The 23060-nt window shown below is 38.3% G+C and overlaps 2 protein-coding genes and 1 pseudogene across 8 annotated transcripts in view; 1 reads left to right on the plus strand and 2 right to left on the minus strand.

Moving 5' to 3' along the window:
* The window catches only part of ABCE1 (ATP binding cassette subfamily E member 1), a 30644-nt gene extending 15712 nt beyond the window's left edge, over positions 1-14932 (minus strand). Inside the window, exons 1-9 of the mRNA XM_069556780.1 lie at positions 14730-14932; positions 8164-8297; positions 5639-5724; positions 3196-3293; positions 2078-2195; positions 1592-1729; positions 1360-1429; positions 1053-1149; positions 109-198 (exon numbers count right to left, since the gene is read on the minus strand). Of these exons, the coding sequence (XP_069412881.1) occupies positions 109-198; positions 1053-1149; positions 1360-1429; positions 1592-1729; positions 2078-2195; positions 3196-3293; positions 5639-5724; positions 8164-8266 (800 nt within the window). The 5' untranslated portion in view covers positions 8267-8297; positions 14730-14932. The remainder of the gene's footprint in view (positions 1-108; positions 199-1052; positions 1150-1359; positions 1430-1591; positions 1730-2077; positions 2196-3195; positions 3294-5638; positions 5725-8163; positions 8298-14729) is intronic.
* Positions 14224-23060, plus strand: part of ANAPC10 (anaphase promoting complex subunit 10) — an 88701-nt gene continuing 79864 nt past the window's right edge. For 2 of the 7 annotated variants that reach the window (XM_069556785.1, XM_069556783.1), the window contains exons 1-2: positions 14934-15062; positions 16510-16636. In XM_069556785.1, the coding sequence (XP_069412886.1) occupies positions 16522-16636 (115 nt within the window). In that variant the 5' untranslated portion in view covers positions 14934-15062; positions 16510-16521. Of the gene's footprint in view, positions 15369-16509; positions 16637-23060 lie in introns of all 7 variants that reach the window. The other 5 variants (XM_069556782.1, XM_069556784.1, XM_069556786.1 and 2 more) reach the window with 4 other exon arrangements.
* Positions 17411-17510, minus strand: LOC138423017 (U6 spliceosomal RNA; annotated as a pseudogene).

Consider the following 23060-nt stretch of genomic DNA (forward strand, 5'->3'; position numbering starts at 1 on the left):
GGAATATATGCACATGTATACGACATGGATGGTCCTGGTGTTGAATCTTTAGAAATTTCTAAAACTTTTCAAACAGAACGGCATAGGCATATGGCAAATTTTACTTACCTGTCTGGATTTATTAGAGATCGTATAGTAATAGCAGCCTTTAAACGCTGCTTGACATCTAGGTAACTAGAGGGTTCGTCAAACATGAAACTATGAAAAAGAAAAGCAAACATAATATGAAAGGCAAGTATGATAATAATTCTATCTTGCACATTAAAGCACTGAAATATTTCTGATTTAACAACAAAAATCCCATAACGGTAAAAATGTCTGTATTCTGTTCACAAGCAGAAGGAAGAAATTATGAAAAGCAGGACGGCATATCAAGTCTGGGGAGAGACTCACAGATTAGGCTAACTTACAAACTGTTATCTCCTCAAGAAAACTATTCTGATATATTCCAAAGTAATTCAGAGTGCTTCCCTTATTGGCTGAAGTCAGGTGCACTAAAGCAAACAGTTTTTGGAAAGGAGGGCCTTGCACAGAATTATAGAATACTTTACGAAGAAAAACTAGCCTACACTGGATGCCAGAGTAGAAGTGTGGAAAAAGATGAGAGCAAAAAATATCTGGGAAAAGAGAGGCATTAAAAGGTAGGAAGGAAACTCGCCTTTACATTTGTCTCTCACATGGCACGCCACCCTGATTTAGGATAACCTAGAAGACCTCATGTTCCACTTGACTATTAAAAACCTTGCCAGCCTGGTTGGAGAGCTTACATCTTAAAAAAATAATCTTCCTATGTATAAAGAGAGTTCACAAAATAACTGACTTTACATTAAAAAGCTCTAGAATTCGTAAGTTGTAAAGTTTTTACCCCTGATGGAGTAACAGGGGAATGGGCAATGGATGCACAGCTGCTTCAACATCTGAACTCAAAAGTTAAAACATTCACTACTCCTTCTATTATTAACAATTTATCCCAAACCACTGCTCGTTTAGCAGCATTATAAATAAAAACTCTAAAGTAAGGATAAGATTTACAAGAATATAAAGTGACCTACATATCAGCTTTCTGTATGCAAACGACAGCACAGGCGAATCTCTGCAACTCTCCTCCTGAAAGATCTTCAACATTGCGTTCTTTCAGATGGGTTAAATCTATAAGAGGAATTGTCTTTAGCGTTATTCTGTTTTACCTCTTCAGGGTAAAATGTGCATTGCAAATCATCCTGCATTTGAATATTTCAGCTGAAAGTATGACAATTACTAGAGATTTACCCATTTATTTCAGTAATCCATATAAAGACATCAGTCCTTAAGAGTTAAGTTCATGGCCTATTAAAACATATACACAAAATAAACACTTACCAAGCTGCTGACATACAATTGCTTGTGTCTTTGTTTCATCTTTTCGGTCCAAAATAGACCCCACTGTCCCCTGTCACAATATATCAGTAACAGTTACTATTATTTTCCTTCAATACTAATCCCTTCAATATTAAGAAGAGTCACAAAGTAAAACAAGTTTACTTTGATTTATCTTTCATATGTCCACCAATATTTGTAATACCCACTACACATCTCCTAAAAAGCAACTGACCTTTGCAGCCTTGGGAATCTGGTCTACGTACTGAGGTTTGATAATGGCTTTTAGGTCATCTTCAAGAATCTTGGTAAAGTAATTTTGCAATTCAGATCCTCGGAAGTAAGTCAGGATTTCTTGCCAATCAGGTGGATCCTAGAAATGTATGTACAGTTATCTGAATTTAGTAATACAATTGCAAAGAGGATAAATGTTATACAAAATAGTAGAATACTTTTGCTTCTAACATACTAATAATACCAGAGGTGGATTTTTTTTTTTTTCAAATCAAGGAACATAAGTTTACAAAATCTCAGAATTATCAATTAAGTAGTATTAATACATTTTTAACTAAAAAGGAGTTTCATTTATAGTTTCTCAGCACTAATTACACAAATAATCTTGAAAATAAGAACATTAAAAATAAAATCACACATACTCTCTCCTTCACAGCCTCATAAAACTGACCCAAGATACTCATTTTTATAAGGTGGTAATACATACATCATACTTCCCAAGGTTTGGCTTTTGCTTTCCTGCTAAAATTTTTAAAGCAGTTGACTTTCCAATACCATTAGTTCCAACTAATCCCAAAACTTCACCCGGACGAGGAATAGGCAACCTGTCACAAGTGTACAAAAATAATGAAACAACTCAGACTTAGGTAGAAAAAACTACATAATACCAGAACAATGTCTTCTGATGCACTTGCACTCCACACACATTCATTAATAAGCCAAAAGAGAAATATGTCAGATATTATTGGCTATTAGGAAAAAACAAAAACGGCAGCCAAGATTAACTGTTAATTGTTAGAAATGCATCCATGACCAATATTACTCCAAATTTTATTTATTCAACTTTCACTCAAAGTCTAAAGTAACAATTTTTCTTTACATATAAGGCTCAGTTTTAATGTACAGTAAAATGCTTTGGTACAAAACTGCAGAGCAGGTGCAACCTCACAGTCTTTCTCCTTCTTTCTTTTTTTTGGCCTGCCATTTACTTACAAGGAGAGAAGTGCCACATGAACCAGAAATATTCCACTTCATACTCCCTGCTGCAGTAGGGCCCCTTAAAGCTGGCAGGTTGAGAAATACCTTTTTATTAGTTAAATCTAGACTCCCAGATTCAAAATATTAGTGTTCAGCAGATTAAAAACCTCAAAGAATGTCAATAACAATATATGTTGAAGCTCAGAGTAATATTCTCTGTAGATCATGAGATTAATAGATAAATAAAATCAACACAAGGTCCCTTAAAAATTATTTTGGGGAGAAGGATTTTATAACAACAATGATTCTCACCCCAGTTGTATACTAGAATCACCTGGGAGCCTTTCAGCTTACGAAAGTCCAGAATATACATCCAGAGATAAGACTAATTCAACTGGGTTGAAATTACCTGGGCATGAGTACTTTTAAAGACTCTCAGGTAATTTTAATGTCAGCCTGAATGAACCACTGACATATACAATGCTATTCTGCACGATGTTATTATATTTTGCTTTAGTGGATGCAAAAGTTATTACCACTTTTTTTCCATTTTTTTATTTCTCTGAAAATTTCAAATGTATTTTACTCTTGACTGAAGTAAAGAAAAATGTTGACTTGGAAACATACCTGTGAAGTTTGAAGGCATTGGCACAATATCGGTGTGTTGTTTCTTTTTCCAAGTTGCTTGGTAAGTTGACAATTGATAAGGCGCCAAAGGGGCATTTCTGTTATTTAAAATAAAGAATTAAGTTTCCGTTAACTTTTAGAAACATATGCATGACTAAAATGAACAGATTAAGAAGTTTTTACAATTAATTTTCCAAATGTGGGAGTTTCACACAGACGTTAAGTACTGTTTTACTTCCTTTCCTTAAAAAAGTTAAGTTACTCAAAGGCAAGAATTGTAACTAATAAATCTGTATTCCCCTTAGTAACTGGCAAAATGCTGGAGATTTAATCTGTTTAACACTTAGTGAACAACCTTACAGACCTGGAGATAGATTTTTGCGTTTAAAAAAAAATATTATTAGATAAAAGAAGGTTAAGAGCAAGATAAAACTTGATTATCTGGCGTAGCTCAGCCAGTAACGCTTCTGTCTGCAATGCTGGAGACCTGGGTTCAATTCCTGGGTCAGGAAGTTCCCCTGGAGAAGGAAATGACAACCCACTCCAGTATTCTTGCCTGGAGAATCCCATGGACAGATGAGCCTGGCAGGCTACACAGCTCATGGGATGGCAAGAGTCGGACACGATTTGGTGCTATCTTTCTTTTCTTTCTATTGAGCGTACAATTTGATACACAGTCAATGAGAAATGTCCTCCCTTTATTTCCTTCTTCCTGTCTTCTGTATGCTTCCTTTTCAACTTTGTAAAGTCCTTTAAGTTTGTACTTTTCTTGGTCTATTTACGTCTCAACAGAGCATAGTATCTGCAACAGAGCAAGGACTAAAGTCTTTCCATTGTGATTTTTAACCATCCCACATGAAAAAGATATCCATATTCCAAGTGAGTAAATTCACATAAAAAGAAAAACATTTATTCATAGAAAAACTTATTCAAATGGTGACTGTCAATCAGATAAATGCCCAAGGAATAAGAATGGTAAAAATTGGAAGGTGATTTAAGAGTGGTAATGTGGCTAGAAAAATTCCTCAGAAGTACAGATAAAACCAAAAGGATACAAGCAAAATGTATAAATGCAGATTAGAAATCTGTTTGATAGAACTGTTCAATGAGCTTAAGGAATTAATTCAAAAGTCTATATACAAAGATTTCAGTGAATTCCCATTTTCTAAGTTATAAGAACACAGAAGTTTAAAAAACAAAACTCTTATTTTCAAGCAAAATAATCAACCTCTAACAAAGAGTATTAATTCCTTAAGCAAGATTTTTTTTTTTAAACAAATGGAGTCACTGCCATTTACAGACTTCTCTATTATTCCATCAATGTACATAAAATGCTTATAGGCTTCAGGTAATTTAAACTTCTCTTAATCTTCAAAGAAAAAATATCCATGTTGTTCATATACATGCTGCATTACAAGTATCCTAAGTGTTCAGGAAGTATACACTACCCTTCTCCCCAAAGAGATTCATTACATCAGTATCTTTTCTGCCATGGAGTACATACCCAAATTCTGGAATCTCAATATGCTATAGTGGCCAAGAAAGAAAATAAAATCAAATACAGTGTTCAAGATAAGATTTCCAGCACCCACAACATTGGCAGGCAAAAAATATTTGCTAGAAGAAATGTCTCCTGCTTATACTATTAAAAGAAGAAAAAACGTTTTCAGGTACCAAGCTTGGTACTTCTGGATACTTACCTGAAAATTCAGAAACCAATTTAAAATATACTTGAGCCTAATTAGAAAAAATAATAGGTGGTAGCCATATTCCAGGAAAGGTCCTTTCTAAAATACATTATGTGCAAATAAAAAATAACTAATTTAAGACCTTTATACTCTGGCTCCTAAATATCTTTTAAGAACCAAAGTTGGAAACCCATCACTCTTGAAAATAAGCCCTAATCAAACTATTCAATATAACAAAAACTGAAGCATTTTGAAAAATTACACTATTGGGATAAATTCAACAATAAAAGAATACAGCAAAAGCAGCACTTCAGGATTAGGTTAAACTAAGAAAAGTTTTTGGCTGTGTCCATTTTTATTTAAAAGTGTGAATTTAAAATTAGACAGATTTGAAAAAAATAATATATAATATGACTCATATTTTTTGTCTTTATATTTCCAAAAAGTTCTGGTAAAGATCTGGAGAATGTTCTTCTCATAAGAGGGTAAAAAAGAGAAATTAATTTTGGTTGGAAATGGCTTTACAAAATTGCATACAGCAAGAATAACTTTTATTTTTTTAAAGGATAACGTTTAAATGGGGTGGCTTAATTGAAATTGCAATAATATTACTAATATAAGAAAACCATTTTTCTAAATTTGTATGATTTTTTCACTGTTTCATACTTGGGTCTTTACAAACAGTTATAATGTATTCAAAATTTTTAAATTTCATTTTTAGGTTATAATTTAATACAATAAATAATATCACTTACTTTAATACAAATACCACAGCCAATACAAAGAGTTTCAGAAATCCAGGCTATTTTGCTCTGGGCGGTAACCTCTATGCATAATTTTCCTGCAAAGGAAAAGACAGAATTAAGTCATTTCTTCTGATAGTCTAATTTTCTGACAACACTGTTATTTCAGCAATTCTGGTTCCAAATTTCCATACAGAATCAAATTTTCAAAGATCACAAAAAGAAATACATGTGACATAATATCTTAAATCAGTGCTTTGTATGGATAGACTGCTCGACTTATTTACTTATATGAATATTCGTCATGTAAGACAGAGGTGACTAATATGCTTATTTTAATTTACTGCAAGAAGATGCTGGTTAAAGTATTTGTTGTTATTGGGTCACTAAGTCATGTCCAACTCTTTGTGACCCCATGGACTGTAGCCCTCCAGACTCCATCCATGGAATTTTCCAGGCAAGAATACTGGAGTGGATTGCCATTTCTTCTTTATTTTTTTAATATTTACTTATTTTTTATTTGGCTGTGCTGGATCTTAGCTGTGGCACGTGGGATCTAGTTTCTTGACCAGGGTTCAAACCATGGCCCCCTGCATTGGGAGCATGTAGTCTTAGCCACTGGACCACCAGGGAAGTCCTAGGGGTTGCTATTTCTGATCTTAAAAGTTGACTAACCTGAATATTTAATCCATCAAATATGCCTTGACAATGGTATTATATACCTGACAGGAGAATGAAATACATTAGCTAGATCAGGAAAGCTCCCCAAAGACACGCATCTAATACACAGACTAAATTAAATTTAGCATTAAGAATATCAATAATGGCATTTCTGAATAGCACAGTAGACTGTAAGACATGACACCTAAAGTTTCTTTTAAGATTTAGTAAGTTTATTTCTCACTAGCATATTTAAAGTAATAATTATTTAGCATAGCTTTTAAAGACTACTAATTCTGAGTTTTTGAGAATTTATTTAATCTTGAAAATGTAGCAAAAGCTCATGAACAGTCATTCATACTAAGCTGTTTTTAAAAAGAATATTATCAAACACAAACATCTTGGTAGTTCTTTCTTCATGACTTAAAGTAACTATAGGATTTTGCAGAAATGTAAGACTCTCACTAATTTGAACACTGGTTTGATTTTACAGTCAGTGAACTTAAACAATTCGTGAACTGTGAACTTCAGATGTTCAAACTGGTTTTAGAAAAGGCAGAGGAACCAGAGATCAAATTTCCAACATCCGCTGGATCACTGAGAAAGCAAGAGAGTTCCAGAAAAACATCTATTTCTGCTTTATTGACTGTGCCAAAGACTTTGACTGTGTGGATCACAACAAAATGTGGAAAATTCTGAAAGAGATGGGAATACCAGACCACCTGACCTGCCTCTTCAGAAACCTGTATGCAGGTCAGGAAGCAACAGTTAGAACTGGACATGGAACAACAGACTGGTTCCAAATAGGAAAAGGAGTACGTCAAGGCTGTATATTGTCACCCTGCTTATTTAACTTCTATGCAGAGTACATCATGAGAAACACTGGACTGGAAGAAGCCCAAGCTGGAATCAAGATTGCCGGGAGAAATATCAATAACCTCAGATATGCAGATGACACCATCCTTATGGCAGAAAGTGAAAGAGAACCAAAGAGCCTCTTGATGGAAGTGAAAGAGGAGAGTGAAAAGGTTGGCTTAAAGCTCAACATTCAGAAAACTAAGATCACGGCAAAAGGTCCCATCACTTCATGGCAAATAGATGAGGAAACAGTGGCAGGCTCCAAAGTCACTGCAGATGGTGACTGCAGCCATGCAATTAATAGATGCTTACTCCCTGAAAGGAAAGTTATGACAACCTAGACAGCATATTAAAAAGCAGAGACATTATTTTGTCAACAAAGGTCTGTCTAATCAAAGCTATGATTTTTCCAGTAGTCATGTATGTATGTGACAGTTGGACTATAAAGAAAGCTGAGCGCTGAAGAAGTGATGCTTTTGAACTATGGTGTTGGAGAAGACTCTTGAGAGTCCCCTGGACTGCAAGGAGATCCAACCAGTCCATCCTAAAGGAGATTGGTCCTGGATGTTCACTGGAAGGACTGATGTTGAATCTGAACTCCAATACTTTGGCCACATGATGCAAAGGGGTGATTCATTTGAAAAGACCCTGATGCTGGGAGGGATTGGGGGCAGGAGAAGGGGACGACAGAGGATGAGATGGCTGGATGGCATTACCGACTCGATGGACATGGGTTTGGGTGAACTCCAGGAGTTGGTGATGGACAGGGAGGCCTGGCATGCTGTGTGTGGTTCATGGGGTCGCAGAGTCGGACACCACTGAGCGACTGAACTGAGCTTAAACAGGAGCATTTAGTCACAAAGTATTTAAAGAAATTTAGAATAAAATCTGGTCTTATTTTTACATTTTAAAGAAACCAACAGGGGTGAAAAGAGTACACTAAAGCCTAGAGAACCATGATGATAATGCATTCTTTTAAAACTTTCTCTTATCCTTAAATGATCCACAAAACAGCTTACCCATTCGAACCACAGGGCAACTCTTCTTGCACTCCTGCCGACATTTCTTAGGTTTACATTTGTCATGGTTGACAATAGCAATTCTTGTTAATTTATCCGCCATGATTCTAAAGAAGTAAGACTATCCAGTTCCTCTATTAAAGAAAAGATTAACAAAATTATGGCATAGTCAATGCAGTTTATTAAGATAAGTAAGTCACAGGTATAAAAAGTTTGAGAGGAGGAGATATCACTATTTCAGATATTAATACCTGGAACTAATTAAAAAAACAAACAAACTAGTGAAAGCAATAAAATAACTTCTTATGTCTGGAAAAACAAAATTTTACTTATATATCATTAATCAGAAAATTTATATGAAGAAGGAAAAAAATACTACTCTCAACAGTATATACAAATGTGATGAAACTCAAAATTACCACTGAAAGACAAAAGACCTGAACAAATAGCATGGTATGCTGTCTCAATTTTCACAAAAGAGAATAGTCAATATCATAGTTTTCAATCTTCCCTGAATTTATCCATTTAATTCAATCTCAAAGGGAAAAAACTGAATCAGACAAATAAAATCTAAAGCTCTTAGGCAAAAAGTAGTAATAGCCAGGAAAATGGGAAAAGAGTAAGGGGTCAGGGGAACCTATACTTGACATACGGAAAAAACTGACATAAGGCCTAAGTAATTAATGCAGATACCAGTGGATGAATACTGACCAATAAAACAGAACAGAAAGACTTGACATGAAACATACATATGATAAAGATGTTTACTTCCTCCCTCAAACTAATCATCACTTCATGTCTTATCTATTTGACTATGATACTACTGATGGAAGTGGCAATTAGTAAGGGTTTAACCATTATGTTGGTCAATTGGAAAAAAAAGTAAAAACTGCTTTCGCTGGGAACTGAAAATATGGTCAAGATGAATTTTATGTTAACTGCGCTGATATGAAAAGGAGACCAGGGACTTCCCTGGAGGTCCAGAGGTTAGGATTTTGCCTTCCAGCATAAGGGGGTGAGGGTTGATCCTTGGTCGGAGAGCTAAGATTCCAATATGCCTTGCAGCCAAAAAACCAAAACATAAGACAGAAGCAATACAGTAACAAATTCAATAAAGACTTTAAAACTGATCCACACACACACAAAAGAGAGACCAAGTAACCAAGTAGCTGAAAGTTTGAAAGCTTAGTTGCTCAGTTGTTTCCGACTCTTCGTGACCCCATGGGTTATAGACTACCAGGCTCCTCCGTCCATGGGATTTTCCACAAGAGTGCTGGAGTGGGGTGCCATTAACTATACGTATATAATTTTGGAGCTTTTAAAGTCTTGATATTTAACAGCACCATAAATTACAGAGCTGAGGTCAAAGTTAACATAATCTTCTATATACTGGGCTTAGTGATAGAAATTAATTTTCTTAGAATGTGATCAAAGTAATTCCAAAAAGCGCCTTTCTACTCCAGTTTATTCCAATATGTAATGAAAGAACCTCAAGCCAATAGATTATTGATCAACAAAGACATTCTGCTGGCTTTTTCTATCATGACTATGAACCCCCATCCAGATTTTTCTTGACTGAAAGCTTCCTCTTATATTACTCTCCAGTCTTTCACACATCCCTTCAATATCGTTAGGTTTGGAGAGGACTAAGAGATGTTGCTCTTAGTGCTGCTCCCAGACAATTATTATCTCTCCCTTCTCATTAAAAACAGCCAGCTTTTGCTTCTTAGGTCATCCAGCTGCTTTAGTCATTTCCAACCATATCAGTCCCTCATATCCTTTGAAGACTCCAGCCCTTGGCTAATGTTCACTCTTTACCAACTCTTGTCATAATACTTGGTGATTTCAATACGTTCATAGATGATCCTTCTATTAATAGCCTGTCCTCTCAGTTTATTAACCACTTTCCTCTAGTGAGCTTGTCTTTTACCCTACCCTACCTAGCCCTTCTTCCTTTGGCCAAATCCTTTACCTCATCATTTTGAATAACTGCATTTTTCTATAACCAACCTTTCAAATACGACATTCTCCAACCACCATTTCTATCTTTTCACTTCACCACTCACATATACAACAATCCAACAACCCTTTGAACTCCCCTCACTCCTCAGACCTGTAACTGTCTTTGCTGCTGCTGCTGCTAAGTTGCTTCAGTCGTGTCCAACTCTGTGCGACCCCATAGACGGCAGCCCATCAGGCTCCCCCGTCCCTGGGATTCTCCAGGCAAGAATACTGGAGTGGGTTGCCATTGCCTTCTCCAATGCATGAAAGTGACAAGTGAAAGGGAAGTCGCTCAGTCATGTCCAACTCTTAGCGACCCCATGGACTGCAGCCTACCAGGCTTCTCTGTCCACGGGATTTTCCAGACAAGAATACTGGAGTGGGTTGGCAGTGCCTTCTCCAGTAACTGTCTCTAGATTCTATTAAATTTCCACTGTCCTTCATCTCTTTGTATCTTCAATTTCTTCTGTACCCACCTAAAATTGTCAGTCACTTACACCCTTATCTATAATTCTGGTTAAATTCAACTCACCTGCACACAGATGGCAAGAGAAAAAATAAAGCCATGCTGACTAGTATTATCTCAAGTGAACCTTTGTGCCAATTAGCCATCACACTATATGTATTTCTATAGCTAAGTCCCTTTGCAAACTAAAAGATATCCATCCACCAAGGAAAAGGTTACAACAATTTTTTCCTGTCTTTAACATCATCAATTATTCAGTCTTTCCACCAGCTTATTCCCAGAAAACACTTCATTACCTGACCCCAACCTCCCCCACTGCTTCATTTCTCCACCAAGACTGCCAGGAGAAATATCAATAACCTCAGACGTAAACGAACTGCCTACACTCAGATGTAAAAGAGTTCACATTTCTCTAGGTATTTTCTGCGGAATCCACTGCAGACATTAGTGTCCATCATCTCTAACAGCCTGTCAGGTCATCACTGTATTTTACATGACTAAAGCAAATGGTTGCCAGTATTTGCTTCAGGGTCTTAGCATTTTCTGCTCCCTTTGCGGGTAATGCTACTCCCACTAGTGGCTCACTCCTTCAAGTCTTTAATGTTGATTCTCAGTGAGTCTTCTCTAGCTATAAAACTGCCTTGTTTTCTTCTTCTTCTTAGCTCTTTCTACTATATTACATAGTATATATTTCATATACATGTACGTATACGGTATATATAGGGTTTCCCTCATAGCTCAGTTGGTAAAGAAACTGCCTGCATTGCAGGAGACCTTGGTTTGATTCCTGGATTAGGAAGATTTGCTGGAGAAGGGATAGGCTACCCTCTCCAGTATTCCTGGGTTTCCCTTGTGGCTCAGCTGGTAAAGAATCCCTGCAATGAGGAAGACCTGGGTTAGATCCTTGGTTTGGGAAGATCCCCTGGAAAAGGGAACGGCTACCCACCCCAGTATTCTGGCCTAGAGAATTTCCCTTGTATAGTCCATGGGGTCGCAAAGAGTCTGACACGACAATTTACTGTGTGTGTATATGCATTTATGTATTCTCTCTCTACACACACACAGACAATATTTTTCCCTTGCCAACTACAAAGTACCCCATCACGAGTGTAGGAATTTTGTTCGTTCATTTCAGTGGCTGGCCCAGTGTCTACGTAGTAGGAAAGCAAACATTTCTATTGAATGAAATGTGAAAATGAATTTAAATATAGTAAATAAATTTCCTATAGGTTATAACAACTTTAGGAGTCTTTGCAAGTTACCAATACATTATAGTGACAGTTAAACACTAAAGTATATTATTTTTAAAAATCACCCAAAATGAGACAAACATCGTATGTAACAGAGTTACATTAATAGATAGGTTCACTTTACCTCTTTATAACTTTTAGAAACTCATCTAAAGATCAGCATAAGAAAATAAGTGATTTACGGACTGCTACCAAAAAAGCTATCATTCTAGAAGAGACAACTCCCAAGAGACTGAAGATTCTTCAGCTATTAAAAATAATAAAACTAGAGATCATACAAATTATGGTGAATGAGCATGATGAATTCCCCTGCAGGGGATAAATCTTCATTGATTTATCCATGAAACTGTTTACAATAAGGTTTATTTCTGCCAAACTACCAAATTGTTTTAACTGCTATTTCAAACCATTTAAAAAACCAAATGACTGTAGAAGATGATTTTTATAAAATAAAACATACTAGAGATGGTTAATGGAGAAGGCAATGGCACCCCACTCCTGTACTCTTGCCTGGACAATCCCATGGATGGAGGAGCCTGGTGGGCTGCAGTCCATGGGGTCGCTAAGAGTCAGACAAGACTGAGCGACGTCACTTTCCTTTTCACTTTCATGCATTGGAGAAGGCAATGGCACCCCACTCCAGTGTTCTTGCCTGGAGAATCCCAGGGACGGGGGAGCCTGGTGGGCTGCCGTCTATGGAGTCACACAGAATCGGACACGACTGAAGTGACTTAGCAGCAGCAGCAGAGATGGTTAATAAGCTGATTTATATTTTAAAATGATAAATTATAATGCAGTTAAGAAAAATGAATACAGATTCTTTGTAGAACTATTAATTAACAGAGCAAAGTGTAGACACTATTGTTAATTAAATTTCTATGTAAGTTTCAAGAATTGGGAAGAAGGATCCCCTCCTTTCTTTTTCAGTGAGAAAGCTACAGTACAGGAAAGCTTGGAGGGGAAGACTGTAGTTACAGACTCCTAGGAGCAAACAGGGATCTGAAGCTATCTCAAATCTGAAAACAAACTGTTGAAAACAGGTACTTAAACAATGACCTCTATCATCCTTCCAGCTGAAAGGAAAAAAGGAAGTGAGACATTTATAGAAAGCATTTGTAGTCTAAAGAAACTTTAGTCGAACAGTCATGTCCGACTCTTTGCAATCCCATGGATTGTAGTCTATCAGGCTCCTCCGTCCATGAGATTCCCCAGGCAGGAGTACTGGAGTGGGTTGCCATTTCCTTCTCCAGGGGATCTTCCCGACCCAGGGATTGAATCATCCATCTGCTTTACCGTCTGAGCCACCAGGGAAGCAAAGTCTTAACCACTGGACCACCAAGGAAGTCCCAGGAATTTTCCCGATAGCTCAGCTGGTAAAGGATCCACCTACAATGCAGGAGACCCTGGTTCGATTCCAGGGTTGGGAAGATCCGCTAGAGAATGGAAAAAGCTACCCACTCCAGTCTGGCCTCAAGAACCAGCCCATGGAATCGGACAGGACTGAGCGACTTTTCACTTTGTAGTCTAAAACCAAAATTATTTTAACACCCTGTGAAAGCATATGAAAACGAATGATGCTTATGTCATGTGAAATATTATAAAATTCTATGCTATTGCAGGTTATTAAATTTATAAAACGTGTAAGTCGGGAGTGGGGCACAAATCTGATTTCAGAGTCTTAAACTGAAGACAATTAGAAGGGACGCTAAATTAATATAACTTTATCCTTGCCCCATACCAGCAATTACATTAAATATTCTTCCTAAAAATATTTTTTACAGGGGGAACAAGGATTTTAACTTAAACAAAAACAAACAACACTTTTTGGTTCAGATAAGACAAGAGCCCTTGGTTAATACTGACAAAAACGAAGCATTATCGTCAAGTAGCTGGTATAGAATGCATATTTTCAGAATCAGGGACAAAAGTACTGAGGACTGCAAAACAGATGCCACTCTCATAAACGCAGTTAGCAGTCCCGCGGAAGAGAAAGCACCCCTCCCCCCAATAAAACCAAATACAGTATTTTGACAGTTATTTCTCTCTCACCGATTTTACCATAAAAAATGAGAAAGCCTGCTTAGGTAGTTTATGGGATGTGGGAATTGACTTTAGCCGTCGCGCCCACGATGCAAGAACCACTGAAGGGGAAATAAAGGTACTTTCAGTAAAGACATAGAACCTGATCTCCAGGGGTTTAAGATATGATAACGGGGAAATCGAAGAAATCACCAAGTGTCATAAAAACTACTGCGAAATGCAAAATGCGTTCAACTGGGAGATTATTTGAGATCACCATGGTGACAGCAGAGTACAAGCCGCTGTGAGAAAAGTCTGGCCATCATTTCTATAAAGACTGGGAGTGGACGAGGAGGATCCGACTTCTTGGCGGTAAGATGCCGTGACTCATTCCACAATCCCCAAACCGCGAAGAAAAGGCTTCCACCTGTGCCAGAAGAGCCGGGGCAATAGGGGACGCTCTAAGTTATAAAGGCGGCTTTCATACAGACTCAGGGCTAGGGGCGGCGCGGGGTCAAGGCGGGAGTGGAGGCGGCGGGGAGTGGACCACCGAGAGAATGGCACCTATATCCATTTCCATGTCCCCTGGCGGGGGTGGCGGGCCATAGCGGCCGAGAGCCGGGTCAGCTGCAGGGAGAGGGCGAGGCGCCCCCAGCGCTCGGCGGCACCCGCGCTCCGGCGGTCCCAGCTGTCTCGTCCAAGCCGGCTGCCACGCGCCGCTGCCGCCGCCACCTGAGGCCTAACCAAAGGCTCTCGGAGAATGTCCCCACGGTGTTCAGACCGTGGCTGACTGCAGCTAAAGGCCAAACCCCTCCAGGCTATTCACGTACCTGGAGAAACAGATTCCCCTGGCGAGGGGAACGCAGAGATCAAATCGGCGCTCGCTTTTCACTTCTCAGCCACACAGCGTGTTCCTGCGGCCACCGGCCAAAATGGCGGTGCCCAGCCGCCGCCTCACGCATGCCACAAGGACGTAACGCGCGTGCGCGCCAGGGCGCGCCAGGCGGAGCTGTGGAAAGAGGCGGCTGGGACTGACGTCATTGTACTGCGACCCCAGGGACATCTCTGGGGAAGCTAGGCGGGCCTGGGAAGCCGAGTGGGAGTGGCGCGGAGCTGCGGCGGATCCAGAAAAACCGAGTGGCGGCAAGCAGAGTCCGCAAGCTGTAAGTGCGTGGGCTTTCCCCGACGGGGAGAATGGTTCTAGCTTAAGCGAACACCTCTTCTGCATTGTCAGTCTTCTTTTACGCCATTTCCTGAAGGCCCGTGGGTCAGAAATGGATCTTTAGAGGTGGCCCATTTTAGCACTTCTGGCAGAGGTGTCAAGCAGAACCGACAGAGTCTGGACCAGACACTGCTCGCGGTGGCTTTCTCTCCTTGACCTTAGCTCCTGAAAGGAATGGCCCGGAACCCATTCTTCTTCGAGCTCCGTGTTTTTTCCACTTGGTGGCATCCAGTGCCAAGTTCGGCAGGTGAATTCTGCTCCAAAATAGAGATGGGCCTTTTCTGCTCCAAAATAGAGATGGGCCTTTTGGGGGGACAGTTTGACATTTTTGGACATTTGAACATGTGACTGTAGGTTTAATTGCCTCCTCTTAGATCTTACTTAACTTGTAGGTGGGAATACTTTAGTTTATTATTGAACCTATCCATTCATCCATGTACTCATTCAGAAAACTGCTAACAGATCGTTTAAGCCTCAGTCCTTTCCAGTTTGTAGTTCAGTGTCTGGTATTATTTAAAGAGTATCAAGTTTGAAGAGTTAGGGAACAACTGAGATCTGACAGAAGGTGAATATCAAAGAGACACTGTGCAAACCTTCTGGGCCACGTTCATAATAGCATGTATGTATAACGATGTTTAGTAGTTGAAACTTTGCATTGCTGAAGCAATCTTACATGTTGTTCACTATCCTGGAGGGTCCCCCCCCCACACACACACACACATTTGGACACAGTTACCAAGATTAACTAACAAAAGGTGTGAAGGATGAAGTAAACTTGTGGTTTAGAATAGGCCCGTTACTTCTAGGCATTAAAGGCATTCTTCTAACTTTATGTTCTACGGTAAGAGCACATGTAATTGGAATTTTTGACAATTAATGAAGAGATGCGATTTTTCTCTGCATCACTTAATGGATTATATAAGATGTAGACCAATATTTACATACTCCAGGATTAAGATTTCAGTCTTTTTTAGGGAAAAAACTGCATTTGAATTGAAATTTTTGCTCATGGAGGTACAGAACTGCACAGCATTATAGAGTTACACATCAGCCCCTTTAGCAGGAAAGGGGAAAGCCCAGACCCCTTGAAAGTCTAGACTAGTTAAAGGCGAGCCTTGAGTTGACATCCTGATCCTATGGCGTTCTGACTACTGTATTTTGCTGCTTTGCACAACTTGTAAGTTACATTGTAGAAACAAAATGTTGCATTGTAGAAACAAGACTGAATTCTAAGGCCTTTTAAATTGCAGTGGTTATGTCAACTGCTTTCGAAAATAGATGGTTACTATCCAGGTTACATTAGTGATACACTGGCTGTTAAACTTTTACCATTTGTAGAAAGATGCTCAGGTCCTGGTGTAATGTGAATATTCTTTTTTTCTGCATAGAATATTTTTAAAATGACCACACCAAACAAGACACCTCCTGGTGCTGACCCTAAGCAGTTGGAAAGGACTGGAACAGTACGGGAAATTGGGTCACAAGCTGTTTGGTCACTCTCATCTTGTAAACCAGGTAAAACAAAACAGAAAGAAACTGTTTGTGTTAACTGCTGAAAGTTTCCTTGTACACTGGACTGACTTTAATATTCATTTTGTTTAGATGTGTGTGTGTGTATATGAGTCACTCAGTCGTGTTTGACTCTTGGTGACCCTTAGCTCGCCAGGCTCCTCTGTCCATGGAATTCTCCAGGCAAGAATACTGGAGTGGATTGCTATTCCCTTCTCCAGGGCATCTTCCTAACCCAGGGATTGAACCCACGTCTCCTGCATTAAATGCAGATTCTTTACAGTCTCAGCCACCAGGGAAGCCCTTTGTTCAGAGGCTTTATTTTAATTTTAAAGTCTAATTGGATTTTCATTTGTTACATATCTCTTCTTAATTGCTTTACTAGTATCCACTTCAGTTTAACTGCACATGTTATAAGGTCCCTTTATCCTCTCCTCTTTTTGCTATGATTTAGTTACTTGGTTAGCATTTTTTTGACTATTTCTCTGGATGGGATAAATGAATGATACATTTTTTTTGTGTGATTATATATCCCCAAATAACTATTTTACTCTTGGTTGCAATAGAATTCTCTTTCTCTCCTTTTTTCCCCCTAGTGTGATAAAGTTTTTTTTTTTTTTTCTATTTTGAGAAAGGTGTCACTTCAGACTTTGACTAGGATGAAGTTGAATTAATTCTCCCCATTTAATGTGTAGTATTGAAGCTAGAACTCACATCACCAGAGACTGAGAATTTCTTTATGGATTTAACACTGCATCCTTTTCCTGGACCTAAAGCAAAATAAATCCATAGTGCTTTACACATTTGCGTGTCATCCTTATACAGGGGCCATGCTAATCTGGCTATCATTCCAATTTTAGCATATGTGCTGTCAAAGCAAGCCCTGCGATAGAATTCTTGAGTGGCAGTCCTTCTCTCAAAAAGTTGGGCGTGCTAGTTTACCACTTCCTTTTTATCATGTTGCAAGTAAGATGGTGTACATCTGTCTTACTTGCTAAGTAACTTGTTCTTTCTTTCTATTGATTCTTAGAGTTCAAGACTTTTGCCAGTATACATGTGTATCTTTTCTCATCCATATAGCCTGTAATATGATAGGCATTTTCAATCTGTAGACTCAAGCTCAGAGAAAGTTTTTTAGCTTAAGGAATTTCAATGATAATGGTATTGATTCAGTAGTCATTTTTCTCTCAGAGAGCTCTACTATTTACACGTTAAGACTCCTGAAACCATCTTCCCAACCCAGCCTCTTCTGTTTCCCCTTAAGATTCTTTTCTCTCTCTTTTTATGAGTAATTTGAGGTATAATTTAGTTAAGAAAATCTCACCCTTTTTGTGTGTATAGTTATATGAATTTTAACAAGCACATCACAAATTAAAGCACCATCACAATTAAACATAGATTATTTTCATCATTTAAAGAAATTTCCTCATGTCTCTTTGTAATCAATCTTTTGCCCCGTCCCAGACCACTGACAACTTGATCTGTTTTGTGTCTCTTTGGTTTTTACCTTTCTCAGAATGCCATATAAATGTAATCATATTTTATGTAGCTTTTGAGGTCTTACTTCTTCCACTTAGTATAGTACATTTGTGATTGTTCCTTTAGGAGTTGGTTCCTTTTTATTGCTGATTACTATTCCATTGTATGGATGTATCACATTTTGTTACCTATTCACCAGTTAATGGACCTTTAGATTTGTGGTAGTCAGCTTCCCAAACAGTACCAGTGATTCCTGTTTCCTGGTTTTCATGCCCCTCTGATGACCTCTCCCACACTGTGTCAGGGTTAGTCTCTGGGACCAGGAGAACATGGCAGATCGCAGTCTCAGTGTGCAGTTTCTGAGACTAGATCATAAACGACATCGTGGCTCTGCCTGCTCTTGTTTGGATCACACCGTCTAGGGGAACCAGCTCCCATTCTGAGAGGGAGCAAGGGGACCCATGGAGAGGTGGATGTGGCGAGAGACATGGCGTTCTGACAATAGCCAGTGGAGAACTGGGGCCTCTTGGCAATAGTCATATGATTAAACCACCTTAGAATGGATTGTGAAGTAATGCATGTTTGGTGTTTCAAGGTGCTAAGTTAACTAAGATAAGGTTGCTTCCAATGTTTGGGGATTATGGAGGAAGCTACCATAAACATTCATGTGTAGGTTTTTATGTAGACATATATTTTTATTTTTCTTGATACTTAGGAGTAGAGTGGCTGGGTTAATTTATTTTTATTTCTTCCTTTCCAGTCTATACCTTTTATTTCCTTCTCTTGTCTTATTGCATGAGCTAAGACTTTCAATATGATTTTACATAGAAATGGCAAAAAGGGTTGTTGTTGTTTAGTCACAAGTAGTGTCCGACTTTCTTTTTTTGCAATCCTATGGACTGTAGCCCCCCCAGGCTTCTCTGACCATGGGATTTTCCAGACAGGAATACTGGAGTTGCCATTTCTTTCTCCAAGGGATCTACCCAACTCGGGGATTGAACCAGTATCTCCTGCCTTTAGATGTGGACCTTTTACCGCTGAGCCACCAGGGAAGCCCCAAGTACAGTGTTAGCTGTTGCTTCTTATGGATATATAAAGTTGAGGAAGTCCCCCTAATTTCGGTAGATGTGCTGATAGAGTTTTGCCGTGAATGAATGTTGAATCTGTCAGGTGCTTTCTCAACATCTCTTAGTATGATAATATGGTTTTTCTCATTTAGCCTGTTGTTTTGATGGATTATATTAATTTTAGAACATTAAACCAACTTTGTATACCTGGAATAAATTCCAGTTGATTATGGTGAATAATTTTTTCTATACTTACATTCAGTTTGCTAATATTTTCTTGTGAATTTTTGCATCTGTGTTCATGAGAGATATTATTCTTTAATTTTCCTTTCTTGTAATGTCTTTGTCTGGTTTCATTTTTAGAGTAATGCTACCTTTATGGAACCAGTCAGAAAGTATTCCCTCTGCTTCTATTTTCTGAAGAAAATTCTGGATACTTGGTATTATTTCTTCCTTGAGTTTGACAGAAGTCACCGGTGAAACCACTTAGGCCTAGTGATTTTTTTGAAAGGTTATTAACTTTTGATTCAATTTTTATAATAGATATAGGCTTTATTCAGATTATCTGTTCCTCCTTGTGTAAGTTTTGGTGGATTGCATCTTTCAAGGAATTGGTCCATTATATTTATCAAGTTTGTGGGCTTGGAGCTCCTTATAATACTCTTTTATTACCTTTTTATCCATGGGGTCAATAGTGATGGCCCCTTTTTTGTTTCTTATATTAGTAATTTATGTCTTCTTTCTTCTTTTCATATTTAGCCTGGTTAGAGGTTTATTGCTTTTATTGACCTTTTCCAAGAACCAAGTTTGCAGTATTGGTGATTTTTCCCTATTAATTTCCTGTTTTTAGTTTCATTGATTTTTATTTCTTTTCTGATTTTTATTATTTCTTTCTCCTGCTTATTTTGAATTTAATTTGCTCCTCTTTTTCTAGTTTTCTAAGGTGAACACTTAAATTATTGACTTTAGAGCTTTCTTCTTTTCTAATATATATATATATCTCATGCTATAAATGCAGTAAATTTCAGAAAGCACTGCTTTCTGTTATTGATTTTTAGTTTAATTTTGTTGTGGTCTGGGAGTACAATTTGTATGGTATCTATTTGTTTGAATGTTTTTATGTGTGTTTTATAGCACAAAATGTGGTCCATTTTGGTTAATGTTACACATAGACTTGAGAATAACCATGCATTCTGCTGTCATTGGATGAAGCAATCTATAAATATCGAATTAATATAGCCGATTGATGGTGCTGGTTCAGTTCAATCATACGCTTACTGATTTTCTGCCTAATGGATAAAGGCTTAAGATTCAGAGGCAAAAATTCCTTTAGTGTCCTTGATTTTGTCTCCCTAGTTATCTTTGAATTTCTCTAGAGACTCCTTAAATGGCACCTAAGCTTGCAGTTCTTTGAATTTAACCCACTGATACTATATTGGAGTCCTGTTGATATGGTGTTAAGTTATGGGGAGAATGGAAATGTTCCGTAATCCTGTGATTAGATCTCAGTCTTTTAATGGGCCTATGTCTGTGCCTGTACCTTTTCAAGTGCTTCTCACCTTTCCTTACCCCACTTTGGTGAGACAAAAAGGCTAGAGGAGGATGGAGTCAGGTGTTTTCCTTTCCCTGCATCAGTGGTGCCGTGCTTTGCTTAGTTGCTCAGTTGTGTCTGATTCTTTGTGACCCCATAGCCTGCAGCTCTCCAGGCTCCTCTGTCCATGGGATTCTCCAGGCAAGAATACTGGAGTGGGTTGCCATTCCCTCCTCCAGGAAATCTTCCCAACCCAGGAATCAAACCCAGGTCTCCCGCATTGCAGGTGAATTCTTCACTGTCTGAGCCACCAAGGAAGCCCCCTGTGTTGGGCTCCGGTGATAAAACAACAGCAACAAAAAAACATATTGGTTAGGCTCTGTTAAAACAGTTTTCCTTTAAGTCAGGCCTTTGTTACAGGAAAGAGAATGCTTTTGGTGTGATTCACAATGATTACCTTCCTCCTCTGTCTGCCTTCTGTAGAATTTCCTGGAGAATTTTCCCCGATGTTTCCCATGAAGAGAAAGAACCTTGTGGCGCTCCTAGAGGTAACATTCCTGAACATGTGGAGCGCTCTCTGAGGCTGGGCATCCAGGTGTTTGCACTCTTTCAGGCTAGTCTGTGCTCAGTCTCCAGCAATTAGTCAATTAGGAATTACTCTTAAATTCTCCCTGTTGTTCAGTTTTCCTACCAGTTGCTAACTCCAGTGATAGTTTCTGCTCCTGGTAAGATGTGATTTTCTATTTTCTGTTTCTTCAGTTTTCTGGGTGGTGGTTTGCCTTGTGACCTCTGTTGGACCTAAATAATTATTGGTTTTCAGTTCAGTTTAGTTCAGTCACTCAGTCGTGTCTGACTCTTTGTGACCCCATGGACTACAGCACTCCAGGCTTCCCTGTCCATCACCAACTCCCGGAGCATACTCAAATTCATGTCCAACGAATCTGTGATGCCATCCAACCATCTCATCCTCTGTCATCCCCTTCTCCTCCCGCCTTCAGTCTTTCCCAGCATCAGGGTCTTTTTAAATGAGTCAGCTCTTCGCATCAGGTGGCCAAAGTATTGGAGTTTCAGCTTTAGCATCAGTCCTTCCAATGAGTATTCAGGGCTGTTTTCCTTTGGGATTGACTGGTTTGATCTCCTTGCAGTCCAAGGGACTCTCAACAGTCTTCTGTAACACCACAGTTCAAAAGCATCAGTTCTTCAGTGCTCAGCTTTCTTTATGGTCCAACTCTCCATGCATGACTACTGGAAAAACCGTAGCTTTGACTAGATGGACCTTTGTTGGCAAAGTACTGTCTCTGCTTTTTAATATGCTGTCTAGGTTTGTCATAGCTTTCCTTCCAAGGAGCAAATGTCTTTTAATTTCATGGTTGCAGTCACCATCTGCATTGATTTTGGAGCCCCCCAAAAATAGTCTGTCACTGTTTCAACTGTTTCCCTATCTATTTGCCATGAAGTGAACCAACCATTTGCCATGATCTTAGCTTTTTTAATGTTGAGTTTTTTGAATGTTCAGTTAATTCAGCTTTTTTATTTTTGTTGTTGTGAGAGTGAGAATAACATTCTCCTTGCTCTTTACAAGTCAGGCTCTTTCTCCTTTTTCCTTTAAAATATGTGTATCGTTTTATTTGAAGTGGATTTAATATAGACGTTTTTTGTAAAAATCTAGTCTGACATTCTTTGTCTTATAACTGAAAGTGTTTAGATCATTACACCTAATATACCTATTGGTGAAATTAGATTTAAAACTACTGTCTTGAAATTGGGGGATTTGTCCATTTTTTCCTCTCCTTTTTAACCTGATTTTGGATAAATTCAGTATTTTTTGCGACTCTTTTATCTTTTAACTGACTCATAAGTTATACCTCCTTTTTGAAATTTTTTGAGGAACTGCCTTACGGATTTCACTATATATCTTTGTCACAGTTTATCTTCAAGTAATATACTACTGCTATAGATAAGGCATACAGATCTTTTAACAGTATACTTCCAATTTCTCTCTCCCATCCTTTATGCTATTTTGAGATACATTTTATTTTTTGCACATTTAAAACCTTCAGGATACATTGATGCTACTTTTGTTTTAAAAGGTCAGTTATGTTTTGGAGTGATTTAAAAACAAAACCTTTAACTTTTTCAATTTGTAGAACTTTTTATTTCTTTGAACAGATCCAGGTTTCTATCATGGTATCGTGTTCTTCCTGCCTGAAGAACGTTCTTTACAGTTTTTATATTGCAGGTCTACTAGCAATGTTTGGTTGAAAAAATTTTCATTTTTCTTTTTATTACTGTGGTATATTTTCCCTTGCATGAAATTCTAGGTTAGCATCTAGGTTATCTATCATCTAGCATT

This window comes from Ovis canadensis, chromosome 17 (assembly GCF_042477335.2).
Source record: "Ovis canadensis isolate MfBH-ARS-UI-01 breed Bighorn chromosome 17, ARS-UI_OviCan_v2, whole genome shotgun sequence".
Lineage (NCBI taxonomy): Eukaryota > Metazoa > Chordata > Mammalia > Artiodactyla > Bovidae > Ovis > Ovis canadensis.